The sequence below is a fragment of the Gopherus flavomarginatus genome, chromosome 3 (genome assembly GCF_025201925.1).
Source record: "Gopherus flavomarginatus isolate rGopFla2 chromosome 3, rGopFla2.mat.asm, whole genome shotgun sequence".
Lineage (NCBI taxonomy): Eukaryota > Metazoa > Chordata > Testudines > Testudinidae > Gopherus > Gopherus flavomarginatus.
This window is the reverse complement of record NC_066619.1, coordinates 68,869,224-68,888,119: the sequence shown is the minus strand read 5'-3', so window position 1 is coordinate 68,888,119 and position 18,896 is coordinate 68,869,224. Positions and strand designations below refer to the sequence as shown.

The 18,896-nt window shown below is 38.4% G+C and overlaps 1 protein-coding gene across 4 annotated transcripts in view; it reads left to right on the top strand.

Moving 5' to 3' along the window:
- Nucleotides 1-18,896, top strand: part of FBXL17 (F-box and leucine rich repeat protein 17) — a 498,281-nt gene that overhangs the window by 357,662 nt on the left and 121,723 nt on the right. For 3 of the 4 annotated variants that reach the window (XM_050945800.1, XM_050945797.1, XM_050945798.1), the window contains one exon: nucleotides 2,344-2,420. In XM_050945800.1, coding sequence (XP_050801757.1) covers nucleotides 2,344-2,420 — 77 coding nt within the window. Of the gene's footprint in view, nucleotides 1-2,343; nucleotides 2,425-18,896 lie in introns of all 4 variants that reach the window. The other variant, XM_050945799.1, reaches the window with a different exon arrangement.

Here is an 18,896-nt window from a genome sequence, read left to right as displayed (position 1 = left end):
GTATAAACTGGACACTAGGAAGTTTAGACTCGAAATTAGACGAAGGTTTCTAACAATTAGAGGAGTGAAGTTCTGGAACAGCCTTCCAAGGGGAGTAGTGGGGGCAAAAGACATATCTGGCTTTAAGATTAAGCTTGATAAGTTTATGGAAGGGATGGTATAATGGGAGAGCCTAATTTTGGCAATTGATCTTTGATTATCAGCAGATAAGTATGCCCAGTGGTCGGTGATGGGATGGGATCTGAGTTACTGCAGAGAATTCTTTTCTGAGTGCTGGCTGGTGAGTCTTGCCCACATGCTCAGGGTTTAGCTGATCGCCATATTTGGGGTCGGGAGGGAATTTTCCTCCAGGGCAGATTGGCAGAGGCCCTGGAGGTTTTTCGCCTTCCCCTGCAGCGTGGGGCATGGGTCACTTGCTGGTGGATTCTCTGCAGCTTGAGGTCTTCAAACCACAATTTGAAGACTTCAATAACTCAGGCATAGGTTAAGGGTTTGTTATAGAACTGGATGGGTAGGGTTCTGTGGCCTGCTTTGTGCAGGGGGTCAGACTAGATGATCACATTGGTCCCTTCTGACCCTAGAATCTATGAATCTATGAAACATATATTTTACAACATATTTAGTTCTTGTTTTCCTTTTTTTTTTTTTTTTGTACTTACAGGTTAAAGATTGAGAGAAGTCATAGATAAAGAGCTGTTTAATTATATAGTTGTGACAGACCAAACAGAAATGTAGAAATTCAAACCTCATTCTCATAAATTAGACCTTCTATAGCAACATATTGGAACACAAATGGTACATGCTATTTCATGACCTGATGAATGCTGATCTCTGCAATAATCACTGTAGAAACATAAAACCGAATTTCAGCCCGAAATTTATAATGGCTGGTATAATCTATGTCGCTATTGTAATGTAGCTTACACTTTTTGTCTGCAAAATCTCTCAAAGCTTAAACATTGCATGAAGCAGATCTTGTATCTGATATTTGCACTGAATTTTACAACAGAAACCAAACATTTCTGTAACATTTTCTTTTTTTCCAAATAACCTCTAAGTGATATCGTATATTGAAACTGCAATAATGTATATTTTGAAACCGGTTGTCACAGTCCCACCAGGCTGTTGAGTTTGGGTCCACACAAGTCAGATCATGTGTACTTTTAACCTTACCTTAGTCTGTCTCTTTCTTTGGCCTCTCTGTCACACTTCCTAGGCACAGACACTGTTATCCCTTCATGGAAGTGGGACCTCATGGCCCAGCTGCCCTAGGCTCTCAGGATAGTGTTGACCTCTCCGCCACAAAACATCCCAGTTCCTTAAGTGCACCCTTTCCCAAAGCTCCAACCCTATAGGCACTCTGGTTTACCATTTACTTCTCCAGGGACATATGATAGTTGAAGCACATGCCAAAATTCCAAAACCAATTGCCCTTGATTTAGACAACACAAGAAATATACAGATCCAGTCAAAATAATAACACCTAGACACATATCCCTGCCTCAGTTTCCTCACCACCCTCAAGCGTTCTTTTGGCTTATGTTAGAGTCCTCTATGGTGTCCAGGATCCTTCCTTTCTCCCATCCCTGCAAATGGCTTCTCCTCCAAAACATGGCACCTTCTCTTACTCCTGTATCCAGCTTTCTGCTTCTGGTCTCATCTCCCTCTTTCCAAAATGGCCTGTAAGTTAACCTCCCTTTTACAACTTACAGTCCCCTTGTCAACCCTCTGATCAGGTGATCATAGGTCCCTGTATAGTGATCCATTGCTTTGTTACTGGTACACTGGTTCTTCTGTGCAGCCAACTCTTTGTCCAACTGTGCTTCCATGTAAACAGAAGACGATAAGGGTTTAATGATTCTCCATTGTTAGCACTGTATCGCTACCCCTTGGAATTCCAGTTCAACATAGAGGTAAAAAGACAACAGAGAAGGCAGACAAGCCCTATGTTCAAAAAGGGGTTTGTAGTTTGACAAAAAAATATACAGAGAGCACATAATCTCTAATTGGAATCAATAAATTGTACATGAACACATTCCCCAAATTGTCATACTAGTGATATAAAAATATTCAACATAACTTAATGTTTTGCCTGTCCAGAGCTTTTTGGGACATGAGAATCTTAGTAGTCAAAAATGTGTCTAATTTTTTAGCATTTGAGTTTAAAAGGTGTGGCTATAATAAATTCTATTGAAAGAGTTCTAGGGAAGGTCACAAAAAGAAGAAAGTTTTGTATAATACATTCAGAATTTCCTTGTGGTGTTACCGTTGTGGATGAGTCCTTATTGATTTAATATGAAATGAATTCTTGCAAGTGTGAATCTTATTTTGTATGTATTCCAGATGTGTGGAGGTCATTGCTAAAGAAGGACAGAACCTGAAAGAGCTGTATTTGGTATCCTGTAAGATTACCGACTATGGTATGTAAAATGGCTATTGTTTTTCACCCTTTGTCAAGACTGATCTACTGAAACTTTACATGGAGATGTAAAAAGTGAAAATTACCTTGTGATACTTGTAAAAATGTTGTTGTGACACTCAGGACCGGCACTAGGGGTTTGAGCACCCTAGGTGCACGGCCATTTCACTGCCCTGCGCGCTGGTCCCCTGGCTCCGCAGTCCTGCCTGCGGACGGTCGGCTGCTCCCGCGGCTCCGGTGGAGTGCCGTAGTCGTGCCTGCGGGAGGTCCACCACAGCAGCTCGAGCAGCCGACCGTCCACAGGCATGACTGCGGCAGCTCCACCGGAGCCGCAGACCCTCCACAGGCACCACTGCAGCAGCTCCACCGGAGCCGCCTGCCTCCCCCTCCGGCAAAATGCCGCCCCCTAATAATGCTGGCACCCTAGGCGATTGCCTAAGCCGCCTAAATGCAAGCGTCGGCCCTGGTGACACTAGACAGAAGATTTAGAACGAAGAAGCTAGAGGACAGGCACTCTGTTAGATTTCAGAGAGCTGCAGATTTATCCTTCATATAAAATTGACTGAAAAATGTTGATTGATCTCTGTGATGAGAGTTTGAGTGTTGATCGATAAACACTCAGATTTGAATTAATTTGCCTCCTGCTCTTCCTTCTTTCTTTACCCTTAGTTTAAATGGAGATTTGCAGTGTCTAGTAGATATCTAGTCTTTTTAATGAACTCAGACTGGTTCTTCCTTTCAAATCTTGCACTGTTCTGGGATCTGAGAGTTGAAATCAGAGATTATTTTGGCCCAGAAAAGAGGCAGGGCCATGCAATGCTAAATCACATCCACTGCACACCTAGCATGAGAACAGTGGCTTGGTGCAGGGGAAACAGTGACCCTGCGTTTTGGGAGAAGAATCTCCTCAGGATGCAAAATGACAGTGAAGTCACTTTATGGCTACTGCTGCAGTTTCGGGGTTGTAGTAGCCTCTGCTCTGTTTGAAACCCCTCCCTCCCTTCATGTAGTTGCAGATCTGCTAGCCATGCCATATCCTCAAACCTTTCTTCTGTATCTGCCTGGAAGGAATTCCTATAGAGTTCATGGCATCCTGCCACTCATCCCAACCTAGTGAACTCACATCACCCTCTAAGGGCCTTCTTTGGATGAAGGGGCTGACAAGGGAGCAGTATGACCAAATTAGTGAGGTAGTGGGGAAAGGAAGGCAGGTGAATGTATTGGATTGGATTTGAATGGAAAGTGAGAGGAAGTGGTTATGAATAAATGAGACATGGCAAGAGTATTGGGTGGGAGGATGGGTAGGAGGATAGGAGAGTATCTGCATAGGTTTGATTGGTTAGATACCATAATTATCCAAACTGCACTGTTCCATTAAATATTTTAAGGTTTGTCCATCCCAAATTTATAAGATTCTGTAGTCATTTTACATCATCTGTGTTCTTGACCTTGTAGTTGTTGAGGCTTTTCAAACAACTTTTGCAAGTGCTACTAATACTAGATTCTGATGCTGATACTACTAATAAATTCATTGCCTGAGTAATAGTATTAGTAAGTTGGTCAGTATGGTAACTGTGGCACTGAACAATTTTTAACATTATTATTGAATTAGTATATTATCAGTATTCGCTCAAACATAACCCTCATCACCACTAAGTAAATAAATGTTATGTCAGCCCCCCCACCCCCAGCTCCATTCTTCTTGTGTTTTGTGTTAAAAATCATGAGTGATGAGTGCTGTAGCAAAGCAGTGCTCATAAGCACCACTTAGCCATTGTGAGCAACTCAGGAACTCTTACTTAAGTGGGGAAGGAAGGTGCCACTCTCCTTGCAAAGCTCCTGAGGTCCTTCAGGAGAAGGGAGCCTCTCACCAGCAGAGCTCAGTACTGTAGTGTCACAGTAGGATGTGGGAGGAAAGAGAACCAGCCAACCCTTCCCCCTGAACACATCCTGCTACATTTGGCAAGTAGGAGAAATCTGCTAGTGATTACTAGGATGATCTGTTGTAGTCTCATTTAAGAAATTTCCCAGTGGTCTTATTATGCTATTGATTTCACTATGCATAAGTGTTCAGGCCACACCAAATGGCAGATGCTTCTCTCTTAGTGGAAGCATGTTATTCTATAAATTTGCAGGATAGGTGTCAGGCAAAATGGAGATTGAGTAATGTCTTAGCCAAATTTTTAGTATCGTATTACGCTGACCAAAGTTCTGGGAGGGAATGACTGTATGTGAACATCCATTCTTGCTTAATTTACCTGGTAGTCTTTTGAGGATATTAGCATATGCACTAGGTTGATGTAGGTTTGGTAGATTCAACACACAATTAATGCCTGCTTTTTATATTTAAAATTTGACTATTTGCTAATTGTGACTATACAGATTTCCATATATATTTAGCAAGACACCTGAGAAACACTGTTTTCCCAACTAATTTTGAAGATAAAACCAGAATTTTTAGAAAAGACTAAGGAAATTATGCACCCATATTCCATTCAGATTCATTGGAATTCAGATGCATAAATCCCTTAATCTCCCTTGAAACTCCCAGCCCAGGTTTCTTGATACATTAGCGATTAGCTTAGTGGAATTGTGACTGCTGGTGTCAAGAGCCTAATTGTCTCAAGGTTCAGTTAGCAAAAATGCAAATTCCATAGCTAAACAAAATATTATTGTTATTAGAACAACTTGTTTTAAGCACACCTTAATTTGAGACATCAAACAAGAAAGAGAGATTAGTGCTAATTGTGATTGTTGACCCATAACTAATACCTAATATAGGGACAGATGTATGAAATAATTACATGTACTCTAAGAAAGCTAGACTATGAAATGTGAGATTTAGCAGTTTTTGTTGTCCTGATTTGATTTTGACAATAAGATGTTGTGAGAAAATAAAAGAAGCAATATTGAAAATTTAATACTATTTAATTATTATTTGAAAAATATTACTAAATATAGTGCACTGAAATATTTGCCTTCATATTGAATGTTAGAAGTCTATTAAAATTCTCCCTACTGTAACATACGGTCATAGGCAACATTAGTTTATCTGACACATTGCCACCATGGAATTTAATTTGGTGGAATAAAGTACAGAACAATGAGATTAAAAAAATTACTGTGGTGGAGGGCATCAGACTCTCTTGGGCTGTGTTTGGACACCAACAAATCTCCAAAACCTGTTTTAGTAGATTTTCTGTTCTCAGTACAGCCACACAGGACTTTTTTTTTTAACGTTTAATTATATTAGACAAAAAGAAAACAAAAAAAGGAAACCAAGATGGATTTGAAATAGGCAGAAGATGCCAAGAGTTGTTAACTGCAAAGAAAAAGGAAATATATTGTTGCTTATTCCACTGCTACAGTTGAGTGTGTCAGCACTTCTATTATAAACTTCTCACAAGTATATAGCTCAGCTGTAAAATTTTTCCTGATGTTAACACTTGCCATATAAAGTCTCAACCTTGTAATAAATTTATTTGTAATAAATGTATTTGTGTGTGATTTTATATATATGCATTCATACACACACAAATACATTTATTACAAGGACGTGTGTATGTGTGTGCGTGTGTGTATGAATATGTATAATTGAAAAAACAGCCAAAATTATTTGGATTTTATAAAAACATACACGTCTGGTTTTAAAAAGAAAATCAGTTTGGCTGTTTTTCAGTTTTACTCTGTATGCTAAAAATGAAGTGTTTTGGTTTGATGTTTCTCTGTCCTTTTTTGACCAAAAAAGGCTTCACTTAGGGATTCTTTTGTTTGTTTTGAAATGCTTATTGAAAATTAGTTCTTGAGATTTAAAACTTCTCTTCCATTCAGTATTAAAATCTAGGGATGTTAACTTATTTCATAATGTTTTTATCTTTATATACATATTAATATAATGCCACATCATAAGACAAATCATTAGGATACTAAATAAGTACTGTTTTAAATATTTGGCTAGGCATACAATTACTTGACAGAGTTACTAGAGAAGCTGTCTGCAACATACGTGAATGAACCACTATGATCTCTATGGTAAACACCTGTATGAAGTCAAAGCTGACATTATTTCCTCATGGCATTTTACCTTTTTAAAAACAATTATGAATTAAGCATGGACTGTCAGAGTTATCTTTGAATTTCTGCCTTTTGTTGATTTGTGTCTCAGCCTTAACTTTATTTAAACTTAGAGGGTTTGTATTTAATCTTTTACTAAGAACTAGTAAGAAAGTTGGACTTCCTAGCTGTGGGGAGACTGTGTCTCAAATGGATTAGGTTGATGTGAAGATGTATAGCTGTGAGAGAAAGCAGCAATCACATAAACAATTGTGTAACTGTCTTTTCAATTTTCCACTCTAATTCTGTAGTTTACTGATTTCCTGGGTGTTGAGAATTTATTTCTAAGGAATACTTCCAGGAGTAAAATATTACTTATAAGGTTAATGATGGTGCATAGTGCTTGGTACAGAGAAAAACACAAAGGTGTGATTTGTGTTTAGAGATTAAAAGATTTGATGAAACAAGCTGGTGTGAAAGGAGGAGGGTTTCATGATCTCACAACTGTGCTATCCAGGCAGTTACTAAGAAAGCTTGGTTTTCTCAGCTATGGGAAAAGATAATCTTGGGTTATAGAGTCAGTCTCTCTTGCTTTCACCAGAAAATTCAATCCCTGGTCCTGAGAAACCTTTTTGGAATAAGTTTTGTGAAAACCAATAACTTTTTATGAAAAGCTGTGGTTTTGATGACTTGGCATTTTCTGACCAAAAAAAAAAAAGTTTCATCCAAAAAAATGCCTGAACAACTCTAACCATTATTCCTGTATACTTATTGTCACTTGTACACTGCAAAAGATACAACTGAGCTGGAGTGCTTGTCTTGTTTCATTTTGATTCTCTAATAGTTCTGGACTTGGCAAAAATTAAAGAATTCCTCACTTCTAGCTGTTAATTGCACAGGACTTCTCAGGCACAGTGAACGCTAGTGTAATGTTCTGTTGATCCCTTAAGATTCTGAACACTGAAGCTAAGCTGAAGAATTCCAGATTTCTGGCCTTTTTGTTCTCTAGCTAGTCGCTAGTGCATATAATAATGAGGGTCCTTCCTCCCTTATGTCAACTCTTCCCATCACATCCTCCAATACATGTAGTGATCTTGAGGACTTTTGTATTTAAGTGGCAGGGAAGAGAGGTTTCATTCAAGTATTTCATGGATGTAGGCTCTATTTACAAATACCTGTCTGGAAGACCGTATGATGTTTGTATGATACTGATGTGTGCTCCATTATCACAAGATAAATCATTATTTCAAGTAGCTTTTGTCTTCCTAATTAGAAAGAAAAAATGTAAAAGAAAAAGCTTTTGTCTTCCTAATTTAAAAGAAAAAATGAAGTATAATTAACAAGGTTAAAATATAAGTGCTGATGAAAAAATGTAAAGTTAGAATAATACCATTATAGATTCAATATATGTGTCATTGGTATTAAAGGAATTTGCATATAAATTCTGCCTAAAGGATTAAATGTCCCTCTTTGTTAAAAAAGTGCCTAAAGCAGTAAGTGTGCATGTATCCTTTCTCACAGATCGAATATTGCCTGAGTAAACTTGATTTAAATATTAAGAAATTGTCACAGGGAAGTTTGCCTCTGTGATTAAAAATAGGTCCAGCTCTCCTGTGCTAGGGCAGGTGCTCCCAGTTGAGCTAGGGAAGGGCTGCCTCTGGATCATAAAGGGTCAGAGGGATTGCTGCAAGGGCAGAGCTAGAAGGGGAACTGCAGAGTGAAGCTTCAGGGGGAGAGGGTCTCCTGCACGGGGAAGCTAATGATCCAACCAGCTGACCAAATTCGCTGATGAATCCTGGTCATGTGCCACCTAAGGCATGTTGCACATATGCTAATAAGTGGTCCCTAAAGAAGGATGTTGGGTTGTGGAAGAAGACCCAACACCTCAATACCTGTTGGGAAAGGGCACACAATTTTGGTCAATATAGATAAACTCCCAACAGATGTGGCCCGAAAAAGGAAAATCAGTAGAAAATATATTTGCAAGTCAAAAAGATTTCCTCTTCATGTATTACAGATTATGCAAGCTCTCCCTCAGTTTCTGTCATTTAAATACATATGGCTTTTACTGCTTCTCTCAAAACAATACTAAATTGCTGCATTGTTTCCCTTGTTTGTTTTCTTCTCAAAACTGGTCTTTCCCTATTTCTGTTTTCCTTACCAGTTATACACATAAGTATTCTTTTCTCCTCTATTTCTTTCCTCCTTTTTATGGCCTAGACTGGGAAACAATAAAAAGAGAGTTCTGCTCTCATAAAATTAAACATGTGAATAAATCTTTGCAAGATCAGGGCCTATATTTTCATCTTCAGTGTTATTTTCTCTTTGTTTCTGTAATTTTTTTAATTCTGAAATTTGTTGTTTTCCAAGGAGTCTTTCTTTTCAAAAATCAAGTATCAGAGGGGTAGCCGTGTTAGTCTGGATCTGTAAAAGCAGCAAGGAATCCTGTGGCACCTTACAGACTAACAGACGTTTTGGAGCATGAGCTTTCGTGGGTGGGTGTTCACCCACGGAAGCTCATGCTCCAAAACGTCTGTTAGTCTATAAGGTGCCACAGGACTCTGTCTTTTCAAAAAAGTACTTTGTGTCTATATTCTTCTTTTGTTCTTCTGTTACTTGGGAACTCAAAAGTCAGCACCTACTGAAGACACAAATAAATGAACTGTATGTATCTCTGATGTTCTGTAGAGAGCCCATTACTTTTTGTTATTTTGCCTTGATGAGTTGCAAATTTTACTACAGTGATCTGTAAACTGTAGACTACAGAGAGAGTTGTATACTACAGAGAGAGTTGTATAATCTTATACTCATTAATGATACTTCCCTTGGAAAAATAAATATAGCAGCTAACAAGTTAAAAAAAATACTACAATGTTCTCTCTTTTAAAACATGGGTGAGCAAAATTTTTGGCCACATCTGGGTATGGAAGTTGTATAGCAGGCCATGAATGCTCACAAAATTGGGGGGTTGGGGTGTGGGAGGAGGTGAGGGTTCTGGCTAGAGGTGTGGGATCTGGGGTGGGGCCAGAAATGATGAGTTCAGGGTGCGGGAGGGGACTCTGGGCTAGAGCAGGAGGTTGAGGTGCGGGCGGTGGGGTGCAGCTCCAGCTAGGGTTGCAGACTCTGGGGTGGGGCTGAGGATGAGGGGTTGGAGGTGCAGGAGGGTGCTCCAGGCTGGAACTGAAGGATTCGGAGGGTGGGAGGGGGATCAGGGCTAGGGCTGGGGGTTGGGGCATGGGAGAGGGTCAGGGGTGCAGGCGCTGGGTGGTGTGTACCTCACGCAGCTCCCGGAAGCAGCTGCATGTCCCCCCTCTGGCTCCTACATGGAGGAGTCGCCAGGCAGCTCTGCACGCTGCCCCATCCACAGGCACCGTCCCTGCAGCTCCCATTGGCCATGGTTCCCAGCCAATGGGAGTTGCGAAGGTGGCGATTGGGGTGGGGCGTGCTGAGCCCTCTGGCTTCCACTGTGTGTAGTGGCCAGAGGGAGGACATGCTGTAGTGGCCAGAGGGAGGACATGCTGCTGCTTCCAGGAGCCACGCGTAGCCACAGCACACGCAGAGTGGGGCAAGCCCTGACTCTGCTCCCTGGTGGGAGTTTGAGGGCCAGATTGAAACATCTGAAGGTCCGGATGCGGCCCCCGGGCTGTAGTTTGCCCACCCCTGTTTTAGAATCATGTAATAAGTGAAATCTTCCTTCCGTCCAATGAGACTGTGGAAATCTAGAGAATTAACAGCATACTTCAGAACCTTTTAAGTTCCTCTTAACTTGAAACTAGAAAAATTCATTATACATTATATACCTTAGCTAGGTCATTTATATATATGTAATGTATTTTTATGTAGTCCGAGTACAATCTTGCAAACATTTATGAACATGAAGCCAATAGGTCTATTCATGTGAGGAAAGTTAAACATATGCACAAGTGTCAATGTTTGCAGAATCAGAGATCTAATTTGTAATGCTCCTTGTTTTTAGCATTAGTACTCAAGCAGTGGATTGATATTTATTCACTTAAGTAGAGTTTCATTATTAATCATTTTTTTAAAAAAGTTGAATTAAAACTTTGTCAACACTAATCTTAACAGCTGAAGCAACAACAAAACCAAAGCAAATCTTTTCTACAGACTGGCAGTCTCATATGTGATTCATAACTATCAACAGTCTGTTTTCTCTACTTAACTTTTAAGAATACTCTTAATGTGATGAGAATTCTGTGAAGTTTTCTTTAAAAGTTGGTTTACAATTCCATTGTACATCTTGAAGCCCCATACAGTGAGATAAATTACAGCAATAACATATTTTTCAAACACTATATAGTTGCAAATCCTTTGTCTTGCAGTACATAATGAAGGATTTTCTCCTTGAGCAATGAAGTAAACTGAATTTTTAAGGTTTTTTTTGTCTTGCTAGCTGGTGAACTCCACCCCTTAGTCTGCACCATCCCAAAACGCTGTACAATATAATGGCCAGTTAGAGGAACCTGATGTAGAAGCACTTTTGGATCAGTATGCACAGAGCAGTAGTCTCCCACCTGTGATTTGCATTCCATTTCTTCTGAGGTGGTCATTCTAAATGCAAAAGACTGTTATACTGTATTTTCCTTCCAGTTCCTCCCTGTAAGAGACATCCACAGATATTGAGGCTTGCATTTAAATTCTTCTAAAAGGAACTTTCACAGTGTTTAAGGGTTTGTTGTGCTGAATGGATGGGAAAGTAGACGCAATAGGAAATGGACATGATAACAAAATAAATTAAAAGAAAAAAATGCACAAAATTACTGAATAGTTTCACAGTTAACCTTCTAAGGATATTTGTCGTTTGGGGCAATGGAATATGTTACAGCTTTCTGAATGTGCATCATTTTTGACTACTAAAAGGACAATATTATTCTCATCTAATAAAAAAAATGGCAGTGACCTGATTCTGTTCAGTACTATATGTGATCACAAATATATTTTCGGAGTCCCATCTTTTCATTTACTGTATTAGGACATAATAATTTAAAACTAAACTTTAGTTTGACCCAGAATGTGAGTTCTGTTTTCATGTGATCTTTCAATACATTTTGCAGTTTTATGTGACCTTTTAAAAATAATGTAAAGCTTTCTTTCCTCAGTTAACATGTTAACGCCTAGATTGCGTATAGTGCATCAACTGCTTCTTTAGTCTGCTACCATACTGCAAAAATATTCATGAATGGTATAATTAAAGCTGGTTTAAAATTCAGAACTGATATCTAATGGCAAAAATTAAATATATGTTAATATCAATGTTAGACTCACTACAAAATGTTTCCTACATTTCGACAAATCCAGAAGTTAGCAAACCAATGTTTTGTCACTTCAGATTTGTGGCCCATCTTCAATTTCAAACACTACTTGTTAATTTCAGACCAAGATGGGGCGGGAGGGGATGGGGGACACCCAAAATATCAAATATGTGATTTGCAGTTAATGGGAATTTTGCCAGGACTGTGGGGTCAGACACACAGTTTCTTGCCATGGTATTTATTAGCATAATATCCTTTAACTTAAATTTTGTGTTTAATATTTTAAAGATTTTATTATATATATACACACAGAGAGACACTAGCAGTTATGTTTTTATGTTCATTCAACATTGTAATCCTATTTCATAATTCTGTAATCTGTTGTGCACATAGAGGGCTCAGTTTTTCACATCATTTATTAATTTACTGTGTAGCAGTAGCCAACATTTATATTAATTTAAAAAATATGTAGATTGGTTACATTAAAAGTAAACCTAAGTCTACCTTAACAGCATTAGAAATATGTGTTTGAATGCTCCTTTCTGCTGGAGTTACCTGAAGGATTCTCCACCTCTTCTGTGGTTAGAAAACATACATCAACTACTCTTACAGTTTTCTGAAGTGAACTAAAAGTTAAAGAAACAAATAGCAACCCACTTCATCAACCGTTCTGTTGGTCCTTATGTTGAACTCAGTAAAATGATGAAGCTGCACAAGCAACAAGATGCATCCTGCTGTAAACTGACAGAATATATGAATTTCAATTTAGTTTGTACTTGCTTTCTTCTAAATTATTGCAGACAATTTTATTTCCCCCTACCTCTTATTTAAATGAGGTCAAATGCCAGAGATATAGTAGTAAACTAAATTTATTAAATTATTTGCATGTACAGTACCATTTTAATGTTACTACATAAAGGTGATTATTTTTCTTCAGAATCAATAAAGCAGAATAAAGTTAAGAATTTTTGAAATGGCATCTATTTTCTTGTCCCTCGTAGCAGCTAACATATTTGTTTTAACATTGATGCTCAAACCAAATTGAAGTGAAATTTTAACAAAGTTATATATTAGTGTGCATTATATTAGTATGTTTTCAAAGTATTTTATCCATTTCAGCTGTCGTTTGAATTCTAATAATATTCAGACTGCACTGCCTGAGAATGGGGCTCATTGTAATCTTTCTTTAACTGTCTGTACACTAAACCATGAGATGGATTTCTAAAAATTATTTGAAATATAACTGACTATCCAAATTTAAGAAAAAAATCACAATTTAAATGAATAATTCATATAATTGAATGGATGGTATAATGAGGAAAGACATGAAAACAGTCTAATTTAAATGCTTAAGAAAAATTGATATGCTTTACTGGAATATTATCAGAAAATTAATTAAAAATTCATTATATTAGCATCTTGCACATTTTCCCAAAATAGCAAAATGAAGTTAGTTAAATGGTTGCAGCATGCCCAAGTACAAAGGGGGCTATGGAAACAATTTTGTCTCACTGTGTTGCACCTCTGTCTTGTGGCATTTTTTTCAGGGTCTTGATCCTGTTAACACTTATGCATGTGTGTAATCCCATCATTTGTAAGTGTCTGCAGAATTGAGCCCTTAGATTGAAATAATTTCGGGGCAGGAACCCTATCTTTTGCAGGCTGGAACATGCTGTTGGCATAATCATCAACCATATTATTATAACAACATCTGTTTCTTTATCAGCTTGTCTCAAAACAGTGGAGGAAATGAAAATATTTGCCATGATACCTGATCAAGTTAGAGAACTGATAGTGTTAGCTCTGCATTTCTTTATTTTTGTGGACTTGCTTTATGTCTGACTCTTAACTATATTTGATCATATTTTCCCCTATGATGAAATATGCTCTGACTAAAAAAACTATTGCCATCACAGTAAACTACAGAACCCTTTCAGGATCAAACTGCAATGTAATGTAGAAGCTGTGTTGCTATTGCTGAAGAGGACATAGTTCATTTAATAAGAAAGCTGAAAGGCTTTGTGCTTTCAGTAATAAAAATGACATCAAGGACCTACTTTGGTCAGCCTTAAAATTTAAAGAGTTTGCCTTTAAAAAAAAATTATGTTCAAAGTAGCTCTTAATTTATGTATTTAAGTTCTTCATAAGTCAAGTGGAATGATTCTACCTTTTGAAATGTCAAGGTTCTTTCTAACCTAGCTTAGCTAACAACATTACTTGATTTGCAATTCTCTTTCATTGGGTTCTATGTTGTTGCTTATTTATTAACTGTATGTGTTGAACCACGTTACTTCTAATTACAAAATGCCAAAAGCTTAATAAAAGGGATCCATAAATATGTAAGCACAGGGTCTTAATAGAACAAACAAACAAAAAAGAATCCTGCAGTAGGAGACATCTGAAAGTGAATATAGTAAAGGAAATAAATAAAGTCCTAAAAGACACAAGTGCTTGATTTATGAAAGCCAACAAATTATACATAGTCTGACCATTTTGAAATCCAGGTTGCGGATTTTAATTTTATTTTTTAAATCTTTTTATATCAGATAACTGTAATAAATCCATAGCCTACAATTATTTACGTTTTTACAACAAAAAGGTTTTGGGCTTGTCTGAACATTTTGTGCTAGACATAGTAACTGAGTATTATTCCTTTCCCATTTTTTTCATTAGCCTGAAGTCATCAATATTCTTTGCATATGATCACGTTCCCACATAATATGTAGTACATTTTATACATCTAAGCAACTCTCTCAAGAACTTAGGCCCATATATGAAAATGCGTGTTTGTTAAATATGATGCAGCTGAGCTCCTCTATCAAGCTTAAACATGTCATCAGGGCCAGCTCCAGACACCAACTAAAGAAGCTTGAGGCGGCCAATACCAAGGGTCGGCACTCCGGCCGCTATTGGGGCGGCACGTCCGGGTCTTTGGTGGTAGGTCCCTCAGTCCCTCTGGGAGTGAAGGACCTGCCACTGAAGAGTGGAGCAGCGCGATCGCGATGCCATGTTTTTTTGTTTTTTGTTTTTGTTTTTTCCTCGCTTGGGGCAGCAGAAAACCTGGAGCCGGCCGCGCCACTCATACAATCTCCTTTCTGCTACAGACTCTGAAAATAATACCTACATCTTTCATTCGGATAAAAGATAGCAGCCATTGATTTTACTAAGAGCTACTGAGAGATCTCCATTGTCTCTCTTTGATAATATAGAGACAACTGAACTCTCTGTTCTACTAGGCAAGACCCATCAGTTTTGCAGTAAACAGATCTTACCCTTCCTTCCATGCCATGTTATTGCACCTTGTCAGACAATTAAAGGGGGAAAATTAACTGACCACTCTGTTCAGATGCTATTAGGAGAATAAAAACTACCAACCTCTTTAATCAATAAATACACAAGTGCATTTTGAAAATAATGGAGACTCCTAATTGGGATCACACCCCTCACAATGGTGTGTTTTCCCTTTACAAATCATTTTCTTGCCATACTTGTTTATGATTTATGGCCATGGGGAGTGCACAGGCAACTTAAGACTTCAGTTTGCTTGTCCAACAAGAAGGTGTATGGCTGTCTCAGTTTCTGAGTTGTGTTTGAATTCTCACTCTTTCAAGCAGGGGTTAAGGTGTGGGGAAACAGAGGAAAAATGCAGCACCCCAACCTCCTAGGTTTGTGCTGTGAGAGCTCCCTCTTTTGTTTCAGACTACTTAAACACTGTTTTCAAGTAAATTAAAGTGAATTATTGTTGCTGCTGCTATGCTTTTTTTTTTTTTGTTCCGTTTGAGACTGATAAGCCAGGGTTTCTTATTCTTATCCTCTTGCTTTTAATGTGTCTGACTCTCACTTGTTTGTTTTTTCCTCGCTTGGGCTCAATTTGAAGGTGTGGTTTGCTAGTAACCTGATCTGTGGTCTCTTATGACAGGGTAGTGTGGAGAGAGGATCTGGGCTTTTCAACTCTGGTCACCTAGTTTTGCAAATAAGGCAATCAATAGCTAGATTTTCCAGCCAAGCTAGAGTAGTCTATGTAGCAACTTTAGAGACCTGCAAATTTAATAGCAGCTGAAAGGTTTTTTTTTATTTTAAGAGAGAGATTAAAGTTTGCAAGCTCTTGCCAGTCAGATACTTCAAAGACAATTATTTCTGCCAGAAAGACAAGCAATAGTTGAATTTGCTAACTATAACAGAGCAAGCTTTGGGATAAAATAAAGTACAATTTGATTACTTGCTACCGATAGAAAAGACAGTTTGATTTGATTTTAAGAGGAAGACGGCCTCTAATGGTAGGGAGATGGCTTTTATGAGTGAAATTCCCTCTCTCTGATACTTAGCTACAATTGCAAACTTAGCTGTTTGTGCCAAGGCCAGGAAGTATAATTTGTAACTCAGTCCTCGAATTGTATACTAATTTAAAAATGTATATGCAAATTTTACAGACACAGACTTGGTTGATTAAAAAAATAGAATGAAATGTCTGGATTACATCAAACCATCCCATTGGGTTTAAACATTAAAAAACAAGGTAGACAAAAATCAATTAAAAACAGATTTTTTTATTTAAATTAAATACATGTATATTTAAAAAAAACTATGAAAAAATAAATTTAAAATTGACAACCTATGTTAAAGCCTAAACTACTTATAGTCTATTAATCATTTAAATTAAATAAGAAAAAAAAGTATAAACTATTACTGCCACGTTTTAAAGAAAGTCAAAGTACCAGGAAGTCACTAAGTACCTGGAATCAGCATTTATTGAAGTGCTAAACCAGCATTTGACAGCTTTAGCCTCTTTGGCAGTTTGAGAGAGTATTTTCTTTATTTCTGTTTATTCAGCTAGTTCAGTTCAATAACTAGTTTATTCAACCTTAGGAAATCAACTGGGAGTTGGAAAACAAGCTTTTCTGCTTTTTCTATTCCAAACTATGAATAAAGACCAGGCATGAGAGAATGAGATCTACTAGTTCTAAATCCTTGAAGAACTGGTGACCAAAAACTATCAGTTCAATTCATTAGGTACAGATAATACTTTCTTTGTTTAGTAAATCTGTTAGCTTTAAATGCAAAAAATGTTTGTATATATAATGAAAGAGTCATTGGTCCAGAGAGAGCAAGAATAAGTATAAGAGTGACTCTGTAGCTTGGTGGTTAAAACTCCCACCTGGGAGGTGAGAGACCCAGACTCATTCTCTGTGCCCCAATGCCTTTTAAAGTATTTATCCACAGTGGAATAGCTTCAACAGGAGAGACTGAGGGAAATGCCTGTTCAGGTCTCTTCTCACCCTATGGTGGAGCAAGGACTTGAACCAGGAGTCTCCCGTATCCATGGTGAATACCCAAATACTAGGCTAAAAGTTAAGAGGGAGCCTCTCCTCCCCAGCCTCTTGCAGAAGAGTGTTGTAAGTGCCTAACTCCAAGAGAGGGTTTTATTTTTATTTTTAAAAGGAGCTCAGTCATTGTATAAGGATCCTAAGCACTAAACTCAGACCTTGTGAATCCTAGGAATTTTCTAGGCACCCTAGCATTGTCACACCGAAGTTCCTTTTTGACTTTAGCCCCCTTTGTTTACCCTGTACTTAATATTAAGGCTGTTTGCTGTTTATACCCACCCATAACTTATGACTTTGATCCTGTAACCCTTCCTCCCCTGAGTAACTGATACTAGTAGGATGAATAAACTAAGGCCCTGTTTCTGGTTTTTGTTTTATTTTTAATTTCCAAGGGATTATTCAATGTTTATTTCAAAAGTTAAAAAACAGGTGAAAATCAGTGCAAAAAATTAACATCACAGTTTTCCATGAAAATATCAGGTTTAATATTGGGAGGATAGGAGGAAAGAAAAACAAAACAACAAATAGAGAAAAGTAAAAGTTTGTTTATGAAGCCATTGTCTCTAATTCCCATTAAAATAGTAAAGCAACTTTTTAAAAAAAAAAGTTTACTGTTGATGACTTGCACATACACTTGACAAAAGGGGCTTCATTCTGAATTTCAAAAGTTCAGGCTAGTGTAGGCTTGCAGTAGTTTTTTCAAAGTGTCTTTCCCAAGGCTCATTCTCCTGCAGACTTGGTTACTTCCCTGGGTTCAGCTACTCACGGGGGCTAGCAGGGCGGCAGTGGATGAAGGGAAGTGGTGCCTACCAGAAAGAGGAGGTGCCTGATACTCAAAGATCCCAAAATCATCATCTTTCCTCTCAGAGGCATGGGGCATGGATTGGCGCAGATCCCAGTCACTGAGGCTATGTCTACACTGTGCTTCAGTTCAGTATGAATTGCATTGTGCTCCAAAGTGCTGCGCTGTACCTGCCCTGTGTGGGTGCTGCTGGTGCAATCTAAAAAGTACCTAATTCATGTTGACATAATCCTCATCAAACACAAACTAGGTGTTTTCTAGGCTGCACCAGCAGCACCCACACTGGGCAGTTACAGTGCAGAACTTTGGTGCACACTGCATTTCACGCTACATACTCTGAACTGTGGGGCCATGTAGACAAGCCCTGAGACAAAGACCCACCAGCAGCAGAGAGGCTGCCACTACCCTCCTTCTCACGTCCTCTGCTCCTCAGGGCCATAGAGTGTTTGGAGCAACCTGTTCACCAGGGGGCAGGAGGGGTCTCTGGTGATGAAGTGGACAGGGCTCTGGGCCCTTGGGCTCTTCTCAAGGCAGTGACTCATCTCAGAGCCTACCTGCTCTCAGGAGCTGTCATGGGAAGGAAGTGGGCAACCGCCAGCCAGCAGTTGCCCTTCCCTGCACAGGCACAATGTACTGTCCACTGGGGAGTCTGCGAGCAGGGAACTGAAACAGGGGAATTTGGGCATGTTCAAAATCCAGGTAGAAAATCAAAAAATTGAAATACTGGATTTTTAAAAACCTGGGAATTCTTCAGAGATTTTTGGTAAAAAATGAAAATGAAGTGCACTAGAATAGGCTCATTTTTAAAGCTGCGCATAAAATTGAAAAAAGGAATAAAAGTTTTGGAGTCATCATGGCTAGATCTGTGACAACATCTGCTCACTGTGCAGTGGCAGTCAAAAAAGCTAACAAAATATTAGGAACAATTAAGAAAGGGATAGATAATAGAAAGTTTCATAATGCCACTATATAAATCCATGGTACCCCCACACCTTGAATACTGCATACTGTTCTGGTTGCCCCATCTC